Below are 21,138 nucleotides of genomic sequence, written 5' to 3' on the forward strand. Positions count from 1 at the left end.
GTTAACACGGATGGTGCTTGGAAGCAAGGGGAGGATCATTCAGGTTATGGTGGAGTTTTTCGTGATTTCTATGGGGAGGTTGTCGGTGCTTTTTCATCATCCCTTGACATTCCTAGTTCCATTGCTACAGAGGTTATGGCAGTGATCAAGGCAATCGAGCTTGCATGAGTTCGTGATTGGAAGCATATTTGGCTTGAAGTTGACTCGTCCCTAATTCTAAATTTTCTCCGCTCTCCCCAAATTGTACCTTGGCAATTACATGTGGCATGGAAAAATTGTGTGCATCGCATTTCAATGATGCAATTTCGTTGTTCACATATTTTTCGTGAAGGAAACCAGGTGGCTAATGCATTGGCCAATTTTGGCGCTTCAGGTACGGGTTTTACTTGATTTGATTCATCTCCAAGCTTCGTTAATCAATTTTGTTTAAGAGATAAGTTGGGTCTCCCTAGTTTTCGTTTTAGATGATTTCTTTTGTTTTGGAAGGCAGGATGTTGTTTGTCATTCCTCATCCGTAGTACTTTACATCTGGAAGGTGTAGGATATGTCCTCTCCTCTTACTTGGATTTCCCTTTATTTTTAATACATCAACTAGCTATTAAAGCAAGGTGTAAATCAGACAACTAAATGGAACAAGGGTAAACCCAAAAGTGGAAAGAGAGAAAAATAAGTTACATGGTTTCAACAATATATAAGCGTGATGAATTTATTGAGACTTTGTCTTGATCAGCCCTTCATGGCGTAGGCGTCATTTTGCTTGTAAGGAAGAAGCCGCCAAATTCTGCCTCCGCTCCAAATGATAATCGTCTATTTGAAATAGAGGCTCTTGCTAGAAAAATACACTAGATTTCATGGTCTCGGAATTTTTTTCTTTTTCCTACATGTTTTTACGAAGATGGGGCATGTAAAATTTACAATGTTAAGTTATGCATCGATAAGTGTGGATACAATTAGACCCTATAAAATGCATGCTAATTATCCTTATCACGATCGATTGAGTCATTCTTGGAGTCCCTCTATATATATATATGCTCAAACAAAACTGATGAGAGAAGTACATTCACAATGTAAAAACGAATTCGACCTCGATCGAGGATGTTAGTTCAGGAGGCGATTCCTCATTTCATGCAAACATGCAAGTTTGATTTCTGGAGACCGGGTGCTCGAAAAAGTACAATGCATGACTGAGAAATGTCAAGTTTATACAACATCATTTGATTCTCTTCGAGTTTCCAGAAATAATTTATTACAACGCAATAACAATGTATACTATGCAAGATTGCAAGTATGCATCAAAGAAAATTAATTCAACAAGATACATTGTTTCATTAAAAAAAAAAAAAAAACTAGTCTATTAAATCTCCTTTGTTGGTCCCCTGGCAACTTCGTATTAGCTGGCTCAATTGCTTGTTCAAGATTTCTCAAATGACTTTTCGTGTATCTCATATTTTTCGTGAAGGTAATAAGGTAGCTGATGCTTTGGCGAATTATGGTACGACTGCTCCTAATATGGTGTGGTGAGATGCTCCACCATCTTTTCTTTTATCGCATTGTCAGAGTGACCAATTGGGTTTTCCCCAATTTCGGTTACGATAGCTTAAAAAAAAAAAAAAAAAAAAACTAGTCTAAATTTAAACCCAGCACGTTGGTACAATGTTGTAGTCGCCAATATCAATTGCTTCCTCTTCGATGAACCAACCTGTTGGTACAATCTTGCTGTAATCCCCAACATCAATCGCTTCCTCTTCAACCCAGCACGTTGGTACAATGTTGTAGTCGCCCATATCAATTGCTTCCTCTTCTATGAACCAACCTGTTGGTACAATCTTGGTGTAATCCCCAACATCAATCGCTTCTTCTTCGATGAACCAACCCGTTGGTACAATCTTACTATAATCGCCAATATCAGCTATTTCCTCTTTGATAATGTGATACTTCTTCCGGTTGGAATTTCTTGATGAATATGCATTAATGCAAAAGTTCTTTGTCTCGGCGATGCATTTCATTCTCTCTTCACTTGAGTAGGGCATTTGTAATTGCACTCCTAGTTGAAACGAAACAAAAGCATCTATGCAAGCATACTCCACTTGAAGGCGATTGAGTCGTTCATTACCCCAAAGACTCCTTGTAATTTTCTTATCCTTCTCCATCTCCTTGTTCAGAAACTCCATCGCCAACTTCTTCAATCCCATGGACTTGTAGCTATTGTCTTTGTATTTCTTTGCAGCCATATGAGCGACATCCATAGCACATCTAACGTGTAATCCTTGACGAGCCAAACGAGTCACATCCTCTCGAACTTCCTTAGCAACGAAAGTCACGTTTTCATCACCGAGGAATTTGATGAGCGATTGAGGAGTGCTTTTGGAGTGGGACAATTGATAAACAAGGCAATGGCGACCCACACATAGTTGAAGAACTGCAACTTCATAATCTCGAGTTTCGTGGTCCCATTGCCATTCAGTATCAAGGCCCACAAGAAACTTGTCACCATGAGCGCGATAAGTATTATCAATCCACTTATCCACAGAAGGTGCGTCTGAAGTCACCATAGTTATGATGCGATCTTCGTAGAATTTGATGGTGTAGAACTTACACTTGTCTCTAAAAGCCATTGAGAACAAATTGTATGTATGGTAGTGAAAGTGTGGAAGTGTTTAATTGTATGAGAAGTAGAGCAGTCTCAGTCGTCTTATATAGAAAGGCTGAGCAAGTTAAGGATTCCTAAGTCTTGAGGGTTTTCCTAAGTCAGCCCAACTTGGTGCATTGTAGGATATATATCCTAATCCTACAAGGATAAGGGCAATCCAATTGTATGAAAGAAATTTGGACAACTATTTGTATGATATTAGCCTCTAGGGTAGTTTGATATTAGCCTCTAGGGTAGTTACGATTCCTACGTCAGCCCAACAGGTAGGATCGATATTTCACTAATATGGGGATACAGACAATTCAAAAATAACTTGAGTATTTGTCTTGCAGAAATTACCTACGAGCTCGTCAACCGAGCATCAACATTCGTGGTCACCACGTTTGAAATTGTCCGTTAGAAAGGCGTTTGAATTAACCTGGCAAACCTCAGCTCAAACCAAACTAATTAATGAGAGATGTACCTTCACAAGTTAAAAAGGAATCGAATTCAATCAAGTATGTGAGTTCAGGAGGCCTATTCCTCATTTTATGCAGAGGTGCAAGTTTGATTTCTGGAGACTGGGTGGTCCAAAAAGTACAGTTACTGAGAAATGTCAAGTTTATACGACGTCTTGTTGTATAATATATACTTTGCCTAATTAATTACCTAATTGTTCTCTTTAGCAATAGGAGGTTAGCTTTGGGGAAAGCAGATTTATTATCTATATATATATATATATATATATACGGAGCGGTTCCAAAGAGGACGTCCGCACTATTGTTAAAGTGCGGACGTCGACGCTGCAGCTCGGCTCGGGGCGCGACGGAGCGGCGGAGCTTGCCGGACTGACGCCAGGGGTCGGACGGACGGGTCTGCAGTCGGTGGAGTCGCCGGCGACGTGGTTGCAGCCTTGCCCAGAAACCTGCAGTTGCAGGTGAGCTCGCTACCCAGAAACCTGCAACTCCGACCTCCTCCGACCTCGAACGCTGCCCAGAACCGTCCGCCAAGCCTCCGGCCTCCGTCCGCCAAGCCTCGAGCAGCCGTCGCCGCCTGGAACACCGCCGCTGAGTCGCCGTCCGCACTTTAGCAAAGTGCGGACGTCCGCTTCAGAACCCGCCTGTATATATATATATATATATATATATATATATATATATATGGGAGGCCGATAAGCACAGAAAGAGCAAGGCAACTCGGAAATCAAAGTTTACAAAAGAAAGTTGCTATACGGGTCAAATGAAGTGAGGATTAATTTTAATGCTCTTAATTATTATTGTTTTTACAAGAGGATGGTATTGTTTCGACCCAGAAAAAGGGTTTTTTCTGCTTTCTCGTACGTCCACTCTAGAGGACGGGTAAATGATCGAGTACGTATTTGACAAGGATGCAAACCTGGTTTTTGAGTGCGGTTTTGAATCTTTAGTGGCACTAATTGTTTGATTAGTTCTACAAATTTAGATTCATCATATTCAATAATCAAAGCCATGCATGGTACGTTGAAAACAACTTATTTCTCTGGCCAACCATGCAAAGAGAATCAAAATTATAAAGAAGGTTAAAAGCAACGTAGCTGAAGGCCAGACCATATTGATGAAGGCTAGGCATACATTCATGGAGTGAAATATAAGCACAGGATTAGGGGTCGTATACTATATATTGAAGCTCCTTCTTCAATAAGGTTTCTCTACAAGTTGTGTTTGTGAGCAATTCGTACGATAGAATCATAGAATCACCTTATTTAAGGGGTAATTATAGAAAGAGTGTAGCTTTGTGCTCTCTCTCCCAAAGCATGATGGAACCATATGACTCTGTTTGTGTCGCTTTTAAGAAAGAAAGAGTAAGACGACCACTTGTGGAAAAGAAGATTGCAGATTGAATATATTTGATTGGATTGCAGTCATAGCACTACTATAAAAAGGCCATCGAATCATTATCATAGCACTAATCCTGGTCACCATAGTTATAAACATCTGATTGAATTTGATTCTTGAAAAAAAGGAGATATCGAGCTGGACTTCATAGTTCATTCACAGTGTCGACACATTTTACATTCTTGCATGTACGTCAAGCAAGCCTGAGATACAGAAAAGGGAAGGAGAAAGACACAGAGGACCCAACGAAACCAGTGGACATCCAAGTTGGCGTTTGGACAACGTCAAGGAGGTCGTCGTCAGCAAACTTGGAAAGAGGGTTCAGATAGAGAGAGAGAGAGAGAGAGAGAGAGCTGATACTGTTCCAATTAAACGGATCAATAACTAAGTGCGATGAGACTAATTTGTCTACTTTTGTAAGAAGCAACAAATTCCACATGGAATAAAGGCAAAGGGATCTGGTGCCATAAAACCAACTGTGATCCATGCATTCAGAGTTATACTGTGCAGTTTTTTAGTTCGTTGTGAGATTCTCATTTGTAGTTGTATATGAAGTCTCTAAATATACACACACACAGAGTCCGTCTCCGCTATGGACGTCCGTACCTTTTCTTAGGTACGGATTTCCAGTTTTTTCCCATTTTTCGATCACACATTCACATCTTAACCGTTTAGTTTTGAGATCTTAATGTATAGATCATCTCTGCAAAATTTTAGCCAAAATGATGATCGTTAAGGCATTCAAAACTGCAATTCACAACAATAAACACGAATGGTTCCGGTTCAACAGATTCGGTTCGTTTGTGTAAATTGCAGTTTTGGATACCTTAACGATCATCAATTTGGCTGAAAATTTGCAGAAGTGATCTATACATTAGGACCTAAAAACTGAACGGTTAAGATGTAAATATGTGATCGAAAAGTGGGAAAAAAAACTGGAAATCCGTTCCATAAGCTTAGGAACGGAACTCCGTTCCTGAGCAAAGTTCTATATATATATATATATATATCAGTTTTCTCCTGACTCGATCGATCTCCATGTATGTTAATTAAATTTGCAGGAGTAATTAGTGCCAGCAAGTTAACAAGTTCGATCTTTGGGTGGGTGTACGTTAATGGTCAGTGTCTACAGTACTTTATATATTGTCTCATAGATAAGCTAGCTTGAGACGATATGTTCAACCAGCATTCGAGTGAAGTAGCAATTGACTTAAGGTCAGATTCTATTGAGGAAAGGAATCCCATATGATTTGGAGTCTTCGTTATTGGGATCTTCTGTATCATCACAAGTTAATTAAGAGATTTGTGTTACTATAGTTAGTCTTATAATTATGAATAGAATTAGCATCCTTGTTGTATAAAACGTTGTAAACCATTCTGAATGAACAAAAGATATCACATATTATTCACACTATCAAATCTCTTTATGGTATCAGAGCGATCGCTCTTGAGAACCTAGAAATCTACACAAACAAAATACCTCATGGCTGGTGACGAAGAACAACAGATAAATCATTGAACACAAGAAAGACCAGAGCTCTTCCAAGACCTCAGAACCATGGGAGAATTCCAATGATGGCCACCAGCTACTAGAGAAGTTGAATTCGACCAAACAGCCTTCAGCCAATCTTGTTGGTAACATTCCTAACTATGAGGAGCTCTCGGGTAAAGCATTTGCCCTCTCACAAGATAATAAAGATGTAACATGGATCCTAGACAGTGGGGCTAGTGACCACATAGTTTGTAATTCGGCTTTCCTCACATCTTTTCAACCTGTGCACAATCACACAGTGAAGTTGCCCGATGGTACCACATTACACGTTTCTCACATTGGGATAGTGTCATTTTCTTCACACTTTGTCCTTCACAATGTTCTATGTGTCCCATTGTTTTACCTAAATCTCATCTCCATCAGCAAACTTGCATTTTATTCCTTTTATATCACCATATTTCTTAAACAAGTTTGTTTCATACAGGACCTTCAATCGGGGAGGATGATTGAGACGGGAACTGAAAGTGAGGGACTCTACTGTCTCAATCTGCCAAAGAAAGGAACGTGCAATGTGGTGAACACCAAAACACATGACCTATGACATCAAAGGCTCGGACATCCATCTAGCAAAGTGTCTTTATTATTTCCCTTTTTGCAAAATAAATCTTGCAATGCAAGTCATTGTTCCATTTGCCCTTTAGCTAAACAAACTAGAAGACCTTTTCCATTGAGTGTTTCTTCTAGTAATTCTTGTTTTGATTTGATTCATGTGGACATATGGGGTGGCTACCACGTCCCATCTCTTTATGGGGCACAATATTTCTTAACCATAGTTGATGATCACTCTAGAAGCACTTGGGTTTATCTCATGCATCACAAGTCAGAAACACGAGCCCTACTCATTTACTTTGTCAACTTAGTTGAGAATCAATTTGGCAAAAGAGTAAAAATGGTTAGGAGTGACAATGGTCCAGAATTTAAATGTACACAATTTTACTCTTCCAAGGGTATTTTACATCAGACCAGTTGCATCAACACGCCCCAACAGAATGGCGTCGCTGAGCGCAAACACAGGCACTTGTTGAACGTTGCTCGTGCACTTCTCTTTCAATCAAACTTGCCTAAACCATTTTGGGGGGATGCCATACTCACTGCTGCCTATCTAATAAATAGGACACCGACACCACTTTTGCAAGGTAAAACACCTTTTGAAACGTTATTTCACAAATCACCAAACTACTCTCATTTGCGTGTTTTTGGTTGTCGTTGCTTTGTGTCTACTCATCCACTCCGGCCTAGCAAGTTTGATCCACGCTCTACTGAGTGTATCTTCCTTGGTTACCCTCATGGTCAAAAGGGATATAAAGTCTATAGCCTGAAAGATAAGAAAATGTTAGTCTCACGAGATGTCATCTTCTTTGAAACCGAGTTTCCTTATCAATCCAAACTCTCCACATCTTCGCCTTCTGCCAGTTCTCTAACACCTCCTCAACTCTTCTTTGCTAGTCTATGTTGCCAAATGGCACAACTTTAAATGTCACCGAAGCTCTTTATGCTCCTAGGGTAGGAAGAACCATTTTGAGCTTCAAAGATATAAGAGACAATGGTTTTCATGTGGAAACACTTTGTGAGAGTGGACAAGAGTTCATTTGCATCACCTCTAATGACTATGGACATAAAAGAGTCTTAGAGAAACTTATGTGTCGATCTAGTGGGTTGTATGCAACCACTATTCGAATAATTGAATCCAATCGTGTTATGAGAGATGATTTATGGGATTCTGACACATATAGGCTTTGGCATGACCGTTTGGGACATCCAGGTCGTGATATGATGATCCGTATATTAAAGACTTCGCACGGACATCCATTTTTCAGAACGAAAAGAAGTAAAAATCGGATTTTGGACTCCGAAAGAGCCCCTGCGCCTCACGGCGCCGTTCACCCCCAAAACCGGCCTTCACTGGCCGACGCCGCCGTCCCCCTGCGGCCCAAGGGTGGCTTTGATGCCACCAATGCTCTTTTGTCTCCAAATTTTACTTCTAAAGTCCATTGTGACTTCGTGGCTCAACCAAAATCCTCATTGGTTATTTCTCAAGCCCATCATTCGTTTTGCAAAGCCTGCTCTTTAGCAAAATAAGGATCGAGACCATCCTATGCAAATGACACTAAAGAAAATATACCATTCTTGCAAAGAATCCAAGGTGATATTTGTGGACCTATTCAACCACCATGCGGACCATTTAGATATTTTATGTTGTTGGTTGATGCATCGACACACTGGTCACATGTCATGCTTTTGTCCACAAGGAACTCTGCATTTGCTAAACTCCTAGCACAAATTATTAAGGGCTCACCACCCTGATCATCCTATTAAGTCTATCAAATTAGACAACGCTGGGGAGTTTACATCAAAAACTTTTGATGACTATTGCATGTCCATTGGGATTGATGTTGAACATCATGTTCCTCTTGTTCACACCCAAAATGATCTCGCAGAAGCCGTCATTAAACGCCTACAAATGGTCGCTAGAGCATTGGTTATGCGCACCAATCTCCCTATTTTTGCTTGGGGCTATGCAATATTGCATGCAGCTGTGCTTATTCGTCTGAGGCCCACGACCACTCAACCCTTCTCTGCGTCCCAGATGGTGACTGGGTATGAGCCTGATGTCTCACATTTACGCATATTTGGGTGTGTAGTTTATGTGCCAATTGCGCCTCCACAGCGCACCAAAATGGGTCCTCAACGACGATTAGGCATTTATGTTGGATATGATTCTCTAACAATTATCCGCTACATAGAACTCTTGATAGGCGATCTCTTTACCGCTAGATTTGCTGATTGTCACTTCGATGAGACAGTCTTCCCGTCGTTAGGGGAAGATAAGAACACAAATGTTCAACAGGAACGACAGGAATTGTCATGGTCTGTCCCCACTCTGTCTCATCTTGATCCCCGAACCGCACAGTCTGAAATTGAAGTGCGGAGAGTTCTCGATCTTCAGAACGTAGCAGAATCGATGTCTGATGCGTTTTCTAATATCGTTAAAGTGACGAGATCACACATACCTGCTGCAAACGTGCATGCAAGGATTGATGTCCCTAAAATTAGAGGACATGATGCCATCTTAAGAGTACCTGAGCATGGCGCCAACGTCCCTCTCACAGTGATGGTGACGTTGTGGTTAAGCCCACGACTCCTGCCAGGAAGCGCGGGAGGCCCATAGGTTCGATGGATTCTCGCCCAAGAAAGAAAGCGAGTTTGGCACAAAATAATTCATTAATCATCGATGTGAATAATCCATCTCATGAGAATATTCCGGATTATGGTAATTATGTCCAAGAGACATCATTGGGGGACGCTCCAATGTCAGAACTAATTCCAGAGAATAGAGAGATCTCCATGAATTACACTAGTGTACATGAGACGATGGATAGAAATTCTATGGCTATTGATGATGCATTTGCATATCATATTGCAAAAGGAATTATAGAATATGATGATATCGAACTTCGCTCTGTCAAAGAATGTCAACGAAGAGCGGATTGGCCTAAATGGAAAGATGCGATCCAGGCTGAATTAGATTCACTAGCAAAGAGACAGGTGTTTGGGTCTATAACGCAGACACCCCCAGATGTAAAACCTGTTGGCCATAAATGGGTCTTTGTTAGAAAGCATAATGAGAAAAATGAGGTGGTTAGATATAAAGCCCGCCTCGTGGCGCAATGTTTCTCACAACGCCCTGGAATCGACTACGAGGAGACATATTCTCCAGTAATGGACGTTATAATGTTCCGCTACCTTGTCAGTTTGGTAGTTTTCGAAAAACTTGACATGCAGCTTATGGATGTGGTTACAGCATATCTCTATGGGGATCTAGATTCAAAGATATATATGAAGGTTCCAGATGGAATTCAATTACCCAAATCAAGTGGCTCTAAACCACGGAGCGCGTTTTCAATAAGATTAAAACGCTCACTATATGGATTAAAACAATCCGGACGGATGTGGTATAACCGTCTAAGTGACTACTTGATTGGGAAGGGATATATTAATAATGAAATATGCCCATGCGTGTTCATTAAAAGAACAAGTTCCGGATTTGCAATCGTAGCAGTTTATGTCGATGACATGAACCTAATTGGAACTCTAGATGAGTTAAAGGAAACTGCTAAATATTTGAAATCCGAATTTGAGATGAAAGATCTTGGGAAAACACGGTTTAGAACTCGAGCACCGTAGTGATGGGATTTTGATCCATCACTCTGCATATACTCAGAAAATTCTAAGATGCTTTAATGAAGATAAATCAAAGCATGTGAGTACTCCCATGATTGGCCGTAGTCTTGAGCCCGGAAAAGATCCGTTTCGTCCAAATGATGAGGACGAAGAATCATTAGAGGCCGAAGTGCTCTATTTAAGTGCAATATGTGCATTATTGTACTTAGCTCAATGCACAAGACCGGACATCTCATTCGCAGTGAACTTGTTAGCTCGACATAGCTTTGCGCCAACACGCCGCGATTGGATTGGCGTAAAGGCAATCTTTCGATACCTAAGAGGTACGATTGATATGGACCTATTCTATCCCTACAGAGAGAAAAGGAATGACAGAAATTTGGGATCGGACCTCAAGAGGCAAAATGCCACCGTCCAAAATCTTGCCGCCGGCCATGTTGCCGTCACCGTCCATGGTGGCTGGCGTCCCCCTACTTCCCTCCATCAAAACGACAATGAGGTTTTGATGGGTTTTTCTAATGCAGGGTACAAGGTTCGAAAAATCGCTAGGCGCTAGTCGGGCGGTGGGCTGGGGAGGAGCGCCCAGGCGGCTAGGCGGGTGCCTAGGCGGTTTTGTATTTTTTAATTTTTATAGCTTTTATTTATGTAATTAAAAATATATAAATTTATAAAGACTCAAAGAGTAATAAAATTGCACCTAAAAATCTAGAATATTCAAATTTTAAGAGAGTCCTAAATAAGCATACATAAAAATTAAAGACTAAAGTGATAAAATTGCACCTAGAATGTTCAAATTTTAAGAGAGTCCTAAATAAACATCCATAAAGATTAAAGACTAAAGTGATAAAATTGCAACATCGTTTGACCCACGCCTCAATGATCTATCCGCTTCATTAGTAGCATTAGTAGCATTAGATCCTCCGGAAGCTGCCATCAAGGAAGCCCTATTAATAAACAAACAATGATTTAACAATAGTGGCACTGTGGAAGAATGTATAATTGTACATGCATTAACTAATTTAACTCATTAATTCATTATATATTTATATGCATTAAGCCATTAACTAATTGTCTAATTTAACTATTTAAGTCATTATAATTTAACTCAATGATACAACAGAAACATTGAGATTATGAATTTCCAAAACAACAAGCCTACTGCCTACAAGGCCACAACAGAAACATCCAGATTATCAATTTCGAAAACAAATGCATTATCAATTTCCACTTTCCCAGCAAGGCAGCAACAAGAAGAAGATTATCACTTTCGCAACAACTTAACTCAACAAGAAGTCAAGAACATTATCAATTCCAGGCTCCAACAACAAGAACAATAACATTATCAATTTCGGAATTTCCAGCAACCAGCCAGCAACTCAACGTCTCAACAAGATGATTATCACTTATTCACTTTCCACTTCCAGCAACAACTTAACTCAACAACAAGATTATCAATTCCAGCAACGAGAACAATAATATTATCAATTTCAGAATTTCCATTTTCCAGTAACAAGCCAACAACTCAACAAGAACAAAGATTATCAATCCCCATACAAAAAGATGATCAATTTCTCAGAACTTACCGTGGAGAAGCTGGAAAATGGAGGAGCTGTGGAGCGGAGGGGCGAAGAAGCTGCCGGTTGAGATGGTGGAGGAAGAGTCGATACTGGAGCGGAGGGGCGAAGAAGATTCCGATCTGGTTTCAGAGCTCAGCCGCGCGCAGAGCCGCAGAGAAAAGAGAGAGCGACGAAGAAGCTGACGGTTCCGAACTTCCGATGATCCAATCTGGTTCCAGAGTGAGCCGCGCGCAGAGAGAAAGAGAGAGCGACAAAGAGAGAGAGAGCGACAGCACGGAGGAGAGGCTCACCAGCGACGGAGAAGAGATCGAGCACGGAGGAGACTGAGCTAGATTTGCTGCGTTTTGGATTTTTGGCCTTTGGGTCGAACTAACCCTATTTTTTGCGGCGTTTTGGCCTTTGGACGAACTGACCCTATGAGATATCTTTAGGTCGATATCTCGCGAATTATAAAAAAAAAAAAAAAAATAAATAAAAACGCTCGGCTCACCGCCCAGCCGCCCAACCCGCCTAGGCGCCCGCCTAAATCACACCCGCCCAGAAGCTCCGATTTGCCATTCCTCGAGGCGGAGAGGCGCTGCCCAGCGCCTAGGCGGGCTGGGCGGCCGCGTTTTAGAACATTGGCAGGGTATCTCTCTGACCCTCACAAAGGTCGCTCCCAAACGGGTTATGTCTTTACCATGGGAAGCACTGCGATATCTTGGAGGTCTACAAAGCAGACCCTTGTTGCTACTTCCTCAAATCATGCAGAGATTATTGCTCTACATGAAGCCGTGCGTGAATGCATATGGCTAAGGTCTATAATTAGACATATTCGAGGAAGTTGTGGATTGAAGTCTACCACAGATGAACCTACATGCATTTATGAGGATAATGCAGCTTGTATTGAGCAAATGAAGTTAGGTTTCATCAAAGGCGACAACACCAAGCATATATCGCCTAAGTTCTTTTATAATCAGCAACAACAGTCACTTCTAAAGATTGAAGTGAATCAAATCCAATAAGAGGATAATGTAGCGGACTTATTCACTAAGTCGTTACCTAAATCCACCTCCGAGAAACATGTGAAGAGCATCAGATTGAGAAAGTTATCCGAACTCCCATGATTGTAGCAATCAGGGGAAGATATCGACATCAGGGGGAGTCATGATGTCTACATGTTCAATCTCGAAGAGTGAAGGACGTGTTGTACTCTTTTTCTCCTCCTCGAGCTTGTTTTTATCCCACAAGGTTTTTCACTCGAGCAAGGTTTTTAACGAGGCAACGGATGAAGCATCACCACTAAGTTTGAGCGGCACAATGGGGAGTGTTGAAGGAAAATCGACTTTGTGTGCCTAATCAAACTAGGATTAGTTTCATGGTTGTAATAGGAGAGAATGTTCTAAAATTCATAGTCCTATTCGGAATAGTTTTCCTTGTAACATTAGAACATATACTTTGTAATCCCTATATATAGGGCTCCTATTCTTAATAATGAAATACACAATTCTCTCATCAATCTCTCTCAATTCTATTATTCTTAAACAAATTCCAAATTTACTTGAATTTTTGTCTTGCAAAAACTACCTAAGAGCTCGTCAACTGGGCATCAACATTCGTGGATCACCTGCAGGTTCGAAATTGTCCGCAAAAGAGGTAGTGGAAAGCGTATCAGCATCATAAGTTCTACTCTAAAATATTCGACTAGAGATTTTGGTAATTAACCCTTTATTTCTGCTTCACATGACTGATTGATACACTTCGGGTTGATTATGGATTATGAGATTAGTACATTATGAAAGAATGAATTGAAAAGTAAATGATAAGTACGTACGATTGCTCGTATTGGGTATAAAGGAATCATTCATCTCAAAATGGAACTCAAAAAAGGAATAGAAAAAACATATTGATAATTAATATGACTCATCAACAAATGGTGGTTCCAACTCTTCTGACCCGAATTTGGATGATAACCAACAAGTATCCACAAGCTAATTTCACCTGCAACGTAAAACAGCCATTCAAACAATTATAGAATTGGCAGAGAAAGGAGAATAAATACTCATCATGCTGATCTTCTAATGCTTACATATTTTTCCTTTGTCTAGTGAGAAGAACAAGTGTTCCAAATCCAATCATAATTGCAACTTTTATTGCCTGAGAGATAAAATAATTGAGGTATCAGCACTATTTTCATAATGAATAGTTTGCACTCTTATTCTTTGTACGCTAATCCTCTTAATCTGAACTCTTATAAGAGTATAAATAAATATATTATCAACCTAGTTTTTTAGTAAATTTATGCAGTAGGAAGTCATGTAAGAACTAGACACTCTTCATTAAAGAACTATAACGAAGTGGTCTCTTTGGTATTTGTGAGAGAAATATAACCTGTCCAACTGCCACCCCAGAAGTCTCTGTTTCTTCTGATTTCTGAACCTTATGTAGTTCTTTTGGTCTGTGATTCTTCTCATTTCTGTTCACTTCATTACTATTACCGCTATCCACGTTATCCTACGCAATGATTAGAATAGACTGTCATAACACCTGTTCCACTTCATGACTTTCATTTAAAAGAAGTCACGTTATTAATTTCAAATAGAATTAGAAAATCATTCTCATGTTTTAATTTGAATCTAGATGAATCAAAATATTTATCAAAAAATGGTTCAACAATGTAACAAGTAATCATAGGGTACTTAAGGAAATTCAGATACCTGCTGGTCTTCTGCATTTTTTGAGGAAGACAAACTCTTTCTATCTTGATGGATACTTGGCTTCATCATACTGCAACTTCCCAGAAAATCCATCACCTTTTTACCACTAGTTGTTATACAAAATTGTATTGCATCATCTGGGAATATCCATCCACTAGAGCTTTGAAAGGGATTGTGCCTATCTTCGCAGTTTGCTATTGAAGTACATATTTGGGCTGCAAGTCCTTGAATGTCGGACTTTTGAGAATTTCTGGAAGAGATTTCTAGCTGATGAGTCTCCTCTATAACTGGACTGCCACCAGAATCTCTCTTTCCATAGAGCATCTTACTAGGTTGGTGTCTATGATCATCAAGTACCCTCTCTGAAATTTTAACTGTTTCAGAAGATGTTGTACTGAAATCTGTGAGAAGCTTATCCTCCTTTATGTAAACTTCGTGATTTAATGGTTAGAATCGACTCTTTATACCTGTGTCATGTGATGATTTAGTCCCACCTAAAGCTCCAAGTGAAATATTTTCTTCACCGCTTTCACCACATGTCGTGTCATGTTGCAACTGTTCTGGAGGTAAAGGATTCACTGCTCGTTTTGATATCCACTCTGAAGTTTCTGTACTGACTTTCTTGTCTTCTTTTAAGTCCTGGTTTTTTGGAAGATTGCCTGTTATAGTTTTGTTTGATTGAACTTTCATTGGTGCTGGTTTGATGGGAGGCTTCTCATCCTGTTGTTCAAGCAAACATTACGCATTATTACTATGAGAAACAAGTTAATCACTTGCTTAGCATATAAATAGACATACCTCCGCTAAACCAGTTTCAAAGGCACTTATCATGTTCTTTACGCTAGGAGTTTTCTTCAGCGGGCTCTGCTGCTTTTCGAGTTTGTAATGCTTTTCTTCCTGAAGCTTAGGAAGGTTATCAACAACTGGTTGTGAGCCTCTTAATAACCTTGCAGGTTCATCAGCACAAATGGCTTTGGCAGGAATCTTAGCATGAAATGGTTGGGCAGCGATGTTATCAACCAACTCCCTGCGACTCAATTCAGTTGGAGACAAATTAACACTTTGCTGCACAGTGATGTCTGATGAAGAAGTCTCTTCATTCCTATCTGCATCACTCTAAAACAGGTTCAATGATCGTTAACGAACTCACTAACAGTACATTTCAATTTTCATTTTCAACACTACCATTTAAGACCAAGTAATCATCCAGACAAACTTGACTACCTATCTTTGCAATGCTTATGGCTTCAATTTCAGGAAATGGAGCCATCAGAATATCTAGAAAAAGTCATTTCACTAATGGTAATCCACATTGACGGCTAAATACTAATTCTCTCTGCTAACTGTTGCTCCCCTGTTACATTTTCTACTTAAAGTTTCTATATTTTCTTGCCAGGATAACAAACTCAAACCTGATATCACATTGCGAAGACTCAAAGATGATGCAACATTGATCCGGTCACCAGGAGTACTTTGCACACTAATAGGACTGCTATGAATGAACTCCCCATGCTTCTTTTTCACAGCAGATTCTCGCTGCAAGCCAATTTACACTAACTTGAGTACAAACTGAAATTAGTCATTGAAAAATAAGAACAGAATCACAAAAGAGTACCATCACACGGATTTGATTGCGCTCTTCTTCATTGAGTAAAAACTGCAATTTCATATGCAGAAACCCACCGCCTTTGAGGGGGAAGAAGTCATCCCAAAGACCCTTTTCAACTATGGACCTGGTCTCAATACCTGTAAGTCCTAGATATGATCACGTACCCATCTGCTACAGTTTAGAGTTTGTAATAATTCATATTTATAGGAAATGTTTCGACAAACCTGTTTCTGATATCTGATTCCCTTCAGAATCTTGAAGAATAACAAGCATGTTGTCCCGAAGAGTCGTCAATGGGCTGAGCATGAACACAAACTGGATTAGATACCAAGTCAAGAATATTAGCATTTAAGATCAAGATGAGGGACGGTGATCATTACAAGGACAAGTCTCTACTCTCCCAAATTTGGTACTCTGATCTTGGCCCCAAAGATACTGCATGTGAATACAGGAACCCTTTGTTACATTATTGGTTTTTTGAGACGGATATTAAAAAGAAAACTGACTTCAGAGGAAACAGTTGTTCACCCTTTATCGATATTGAAGAAGATGATGATGAAAATGGAAGGTCCATGAATTCAAGAACTGAAAAGATTCAATAATCATATGAAATGGTAAGTTATATTAATTACACATTAGTTATAATGCCAAACCCATGTTTGAAATGTAATTGAAGACTATAGCCGTTGGTACCTGAAACCAAGATGGTTCCTGGCATTGTAGGCAAAATTTGCAATGGAAGTTGACCGTTTGAAACCAGCAGGGTCAGTCTGCAAACTTCTAATTTTGGATGAATGGTTCAAGTCTTCGCGAGGGATATGGGGATTGGATAGAAATTGTGGATGTAGTTAGAGGAGGGAGTCCGACGACTACAGTGGTAGGGTCTTCTATTAAATTCTCAAACTCAAAGTGCTCAATAGGCAAAATGACAAAAAGTTCATTTCCGTCTGGCTCTTACTGTCTGCATAATTGTTGTCCCAACTAACAACTGGCATGTGATTTAAGATGAGTTATTGTTCATTTGCGTAATAACTGAACGAGTTTGACGATGCTGATCACATTACATAGATTTCTGTGACAGTAATATAGTTTGAATATGGGCAGAAGGGAGCTGATGACAAAATCTGAATTTGCAACTCACTTTTGTATATTTCATCAAATTCCTCATTCCATGCTATGCAATCATTGGAAAAAAAAAAAATTATATATATATATAATATTTCGTAACAGATTTCCTCAACAAGGCTTTAATCCACATGTGAATCTACTGCAAATATATACTGAAGTCGAAACTAACAAGAATTCAAAGTCACTGAAAATTAACCTACTTCAATATCAATTTCCCAGATAAGAAAACCTAAGTTCTGTGGTTTATACTTCGAAACAACATCTCTCTGTAGAGAATTCTGTCAGTAAAGAGTAGCACCAATTAAAAGCTTGGTATGGGTTTTGCACAGGAAAAATGATTAAAGCTTGATCTTTTCTTCCATCATTTCGTTTCTTCTCTTCAAGATCCTTGATATTTAACTTTCTTTTACTATCCAGCATCCACTTGAAAAGTTTGTGTTGCTGATCTTCAGGGATAGGCAGCTGCACCTTCACAAATCCCATGTCTCAGAAGTTGTAGTAGTTGTGGGAGGAGGAGCTGGAGGAGAAGAGGGCACTTCTTCAACTACAGCTTTGTGCTTTTTAATGCTTATTTCCTTAGCTTTCTTCTTATTCACGGTTGCTATGTCTCTCTTCTTAGCCCCAATAAACATGTAACCTGCAAGAGGTCAGGTGCAAGTCAGTAAAATCCTTTGTCTTTCCTGTCAATGAAGTTCGAGTCCTATTATCATATTAACTCCATAAGGAACAAAAAAACTGAGGTTAAGTTACGAATTCGACTACAACTGTTGTTAGTCATATTGTGACAATATCATGTACTACAGACATCAATCATAATGATAACATCTTCATCAATACGAACTCATTTGCCCAAATGTTGCTAGGCTAAGAAATGACCAATTTTGAGGAAAAGAGGGGAGAAAACCAAGGAAAAGGGATGGGACTATTGATGGAATCCAGATTAACCATCTGATAATTAACCAGTTTGCAGTCTCAAATCATCAAGGTAAAGAGGGATGGAAACTTGGAAAGTGGCTATGGTCCAGAATGGGGATAGTATTTAATAACCCCCTGATTATCAAGGTGGGGAGGGGACTGATCATTCCTAAGGGTGGATGAACCAGGGGAGCCAGTCCACCCAGCCATATAGCTCAAATGACAGACAAACTCACAAGACATGCGAAAAAGAAGGATACAAAAGATTTTCCATACCAAGATGACTATCTTCGTAACAATAACAAGAACCTCTTGTTTCATGCAATTGAAGCGATGTCAATCCATAAAAATGCTTTAACAATCCCCTTTTCCCATCCCCCTTTTAACAGCTAGGGAAAAAGCTAAGATGATTAGATTCAGTTGAGAAAAAACCCAAAGAATCAAAATAGATGTATGCTGCTGTCAAATCACAGGACAGTGAAGCATGCCAGGCAGCTGGGCACCGGAAACATGGAACAACAACTGCCTAGATGCCAAATAACATGAAATGAAATTCCACATCACTGGTATGAGATAATATTTGAATACTAATTGGAGTGTCGATACTACCGCCATCACCGGGCAGAATAATAGTTCTTAGCCTATAACGAAAACTTTTCAAGTCATTGTTCAGCACAGATTCTCTGATTAAGGATTTCACATTCAATGTCAAGTTACTCCAGCTTGGATATTCTAGCTTTTGGTTTAATTTTACACATCCATGGTTTGTATATGTGCTAGAATACACTATTCTATCTTATAGCTCCCACCACTCTTCCATTGGATATAAATGTAAAGTTCAGATCTTTCTAACAATAACATTACACACCAATGAAAACAAACCTACCCATCAAACATGCATAGCTTACAGTAACAGTTAAATCTCAGCTCTGGGTAAATTGATCAAACACAAAGTGAATAGTACTGAAAGAAACACATCCCACATCACAAAATTGAAGCTTGTGCTTAAACAACCAAAACGCCCTACCCAACATTGCTCAAAGATTCAAACTTTAATCAAAACCCTAGTGATTTTACAAAAACCCAGAACCCAGAATTGAATTAAAGAGAGAGGCTAACCTCCGAGAGCGAGATTGGAGATCATGAGGACTCGCCAAATGAACTTGAAGCGCTTGATGTGGTGTTCGGTTGGTGGCTCCGCCATGTGTGAAAGTGGAGGTCTTTTATTTCTGGTTTGACTATCTGGGGAAGGAATCCATGAATCATTGAATCCCAGTTGCAATTCTCTCTTTTGATTTACCACGCAAAATTACCAGGTGAAAGGAGGAGTAAACGGTTAAACGTGTGGAGTGGGACGACGTGTCGTTGGATTCAAGGGTCAAAGTCAATATCTCACAAACTTGCTCGAATTTCCACGTTTTTTCTGACAAGTATTTAATTCTTATTTTCATGTTATTGTCTCTCACCCTCACCAAAGATTCGTATCTCTCAAGAAAAGTTGTCGGTGATTTTCTTTGGGTTTTTCTAAATGTACTCAGCGAATATCTAAATATATCCAGTAATTTTTTAAACCCAACAAAATTTATAAAATCTCTAATTACACCTAACAAGTTGTCCTATAATGCCCTTTTCTTTAATTAAACCCAGCAAACAAAGCATGGATATGTTTAAAAAAAACAAAGCATGGATACCAGTATTGATTATCTCTTTGGTGAAATATCCTCTCTCGTCCCTCTTTCATTGGCCTTTTTTAATGCTAGCTAGTTTCTTGTACTGATGTTTCATGGAGTTTCTGCCCAGAGAGAATAGCCAACAAAGCACGCTATGATAAACCCCTTATAGGCAGAAACTGATCCCTACATCTCCAATGTCTCTCGCATTTTTATGTGTGCCAAAGATAACTAGTTAAGTTTATATATGCTTTATGAAAAATGCTTTAATTGATTGTTTAATATTCATCTCTCTTAGTTTAGTAACAGTTTCTCCCCAGATTTTGATAGACTGCCATATAGAAGCCTGAACCAAGCTACATTCACATCAAGCGGCTGAAAACTATCAGACAATTGAGATTCTAGCGCTAGTTTTGAAACTTATTCTTCAACTATCATTCTATTGTCGTGCATGAGTTTCGGGTAGCGAATGTATCTGATAGGCAATGTAATGAATTTCTAGTAGCATTAATGAGATCTAATATTGCTGGGTTTAATAAAAAAAAGGGTATTATAGGAAAAACTTGCTCGGTGTAGTTAAAGTTTTTGTACATATACCGGGCGTAAAAAATATGTTGGGTGTATTTAGATTTACCCGTAAATTTAGAAAGACCCTTTTCTTTTTGTTCCTTGTTTGAAATTGGGTTCTCTTGGCTATGCAAAAATGTAGTAATACTTTTTTTTTTTTAGAATGAAATGTAGTAATACTTTATACAGTCTACAACTACGAATTTTCTTTGTAAAAAGCCAGTTATTACCACTATTAAATATTATCTCCTTAGAAATAATCGATCATGTAAAAGAGGTTGGCAAATTTTATATATGCTTTATGAAAAATGCTTTAATTGATTGTTTAATATTCATCTCTCTTAGTTTAGTAACAGTTTCTCCCCAGATTTTGATAGAGTGCCATATAGAAGCCTGAACCAAGCTACATTCACATCAAGCGGCTGAAAACTATCAGACAATTGAGATTCTAGCGCTAGTTTTGAAACTTATTCTTCAACTATCATTCTATTGTCGTGCATGAGTTTCGGGTAGCGAATGTATCTGATAGGCAATGTAATGAATTTCTAGGAGCATTAATGAGATCTAATATTGCTGGGTTTAATCAAAGAAAAGGGTATTATAGGAAAAACTTGCTCGGTGTAGTTAAAGTTTTTATACATATACTGGGCGTAAAAAATATGTTGGGTGTATTTAGATATTTGCCGGGTAAATTTAGAAATACCCTTTTCTTTTTGTTCCTTGTTTGAAATTGGGTTCT

General features: G+C 39.2%; 1 protein-coding gene across 2 annotated transcripts; it reads right to left on the minus strand.

Moving 5' to 3' along the window:
* Nucleotides 1–13,502: 13,502 nt before the first annotated feature.
* Nucleotides 13,503–16,984, minus strand: LOC133727066 (uncharacterized). Of its 2 annotated transcripts, XM_062154693.1 has the most exons (12): nucleotides 16,813–16,983; nucleotides 16,648–16,704; nucleotides 16,500–16,554; nucleotides 16,344–16,417; nucleotides 16,126–16,256; nucleotides 15,923–16,046; nucleotides 15,309–15,616; nucleotides 14,978–15,230; nucleotides 14,511–14,884; nucleotides 14,185–14,307; nucleotides 13,883–13,950; nucleotides 13,503–13,794 (listed from the first exon to the last, which is right to left on the minus strand). In XM_062154693.1, exons 1-12 carry the CDS (start codon nucleotides 16,835–16,837, stop codon nucleotides 13,791–13,793), a joined length of 1,596 nt encoding a protein of 531 aa, XP_062010677.1. In that variant the 5' UTR covers nucleotides 16,838–16,983; the 3' UTR covers nucleotides 13,503–13,790. The 2 variants fall into 2 exon arrangements, with proteins under 2 accessions (XP_062010677.1, XP_062010678.1); XM_062154694.1 differs by lacking the exons at nucleotides 13,503–13,794; nucleotides 13,883–13,950 and having other exon boundaries at nucleotides 14,217–14,356; nucleotides 16,813–16,984.
* Between the last annotated feature and the right edge of the window lie 4,154 nt (nucleotides 16,985–21,138).

Source organism: Rosa rugosa, chromosome 1 (genome assembly GCF_958449725.1).
Source record: "Rosa rugosa chromosome 1, drRosRugo1.1, whole genome shotgun sequence".
Classification (NCBI taxonomy): domain Eukaryota; kingdom Viridiplantae; phylum Streptophyta; class Magnoliopsida; order Rosales; family Rosaceae; genus Rosa; species Rosa rugosa.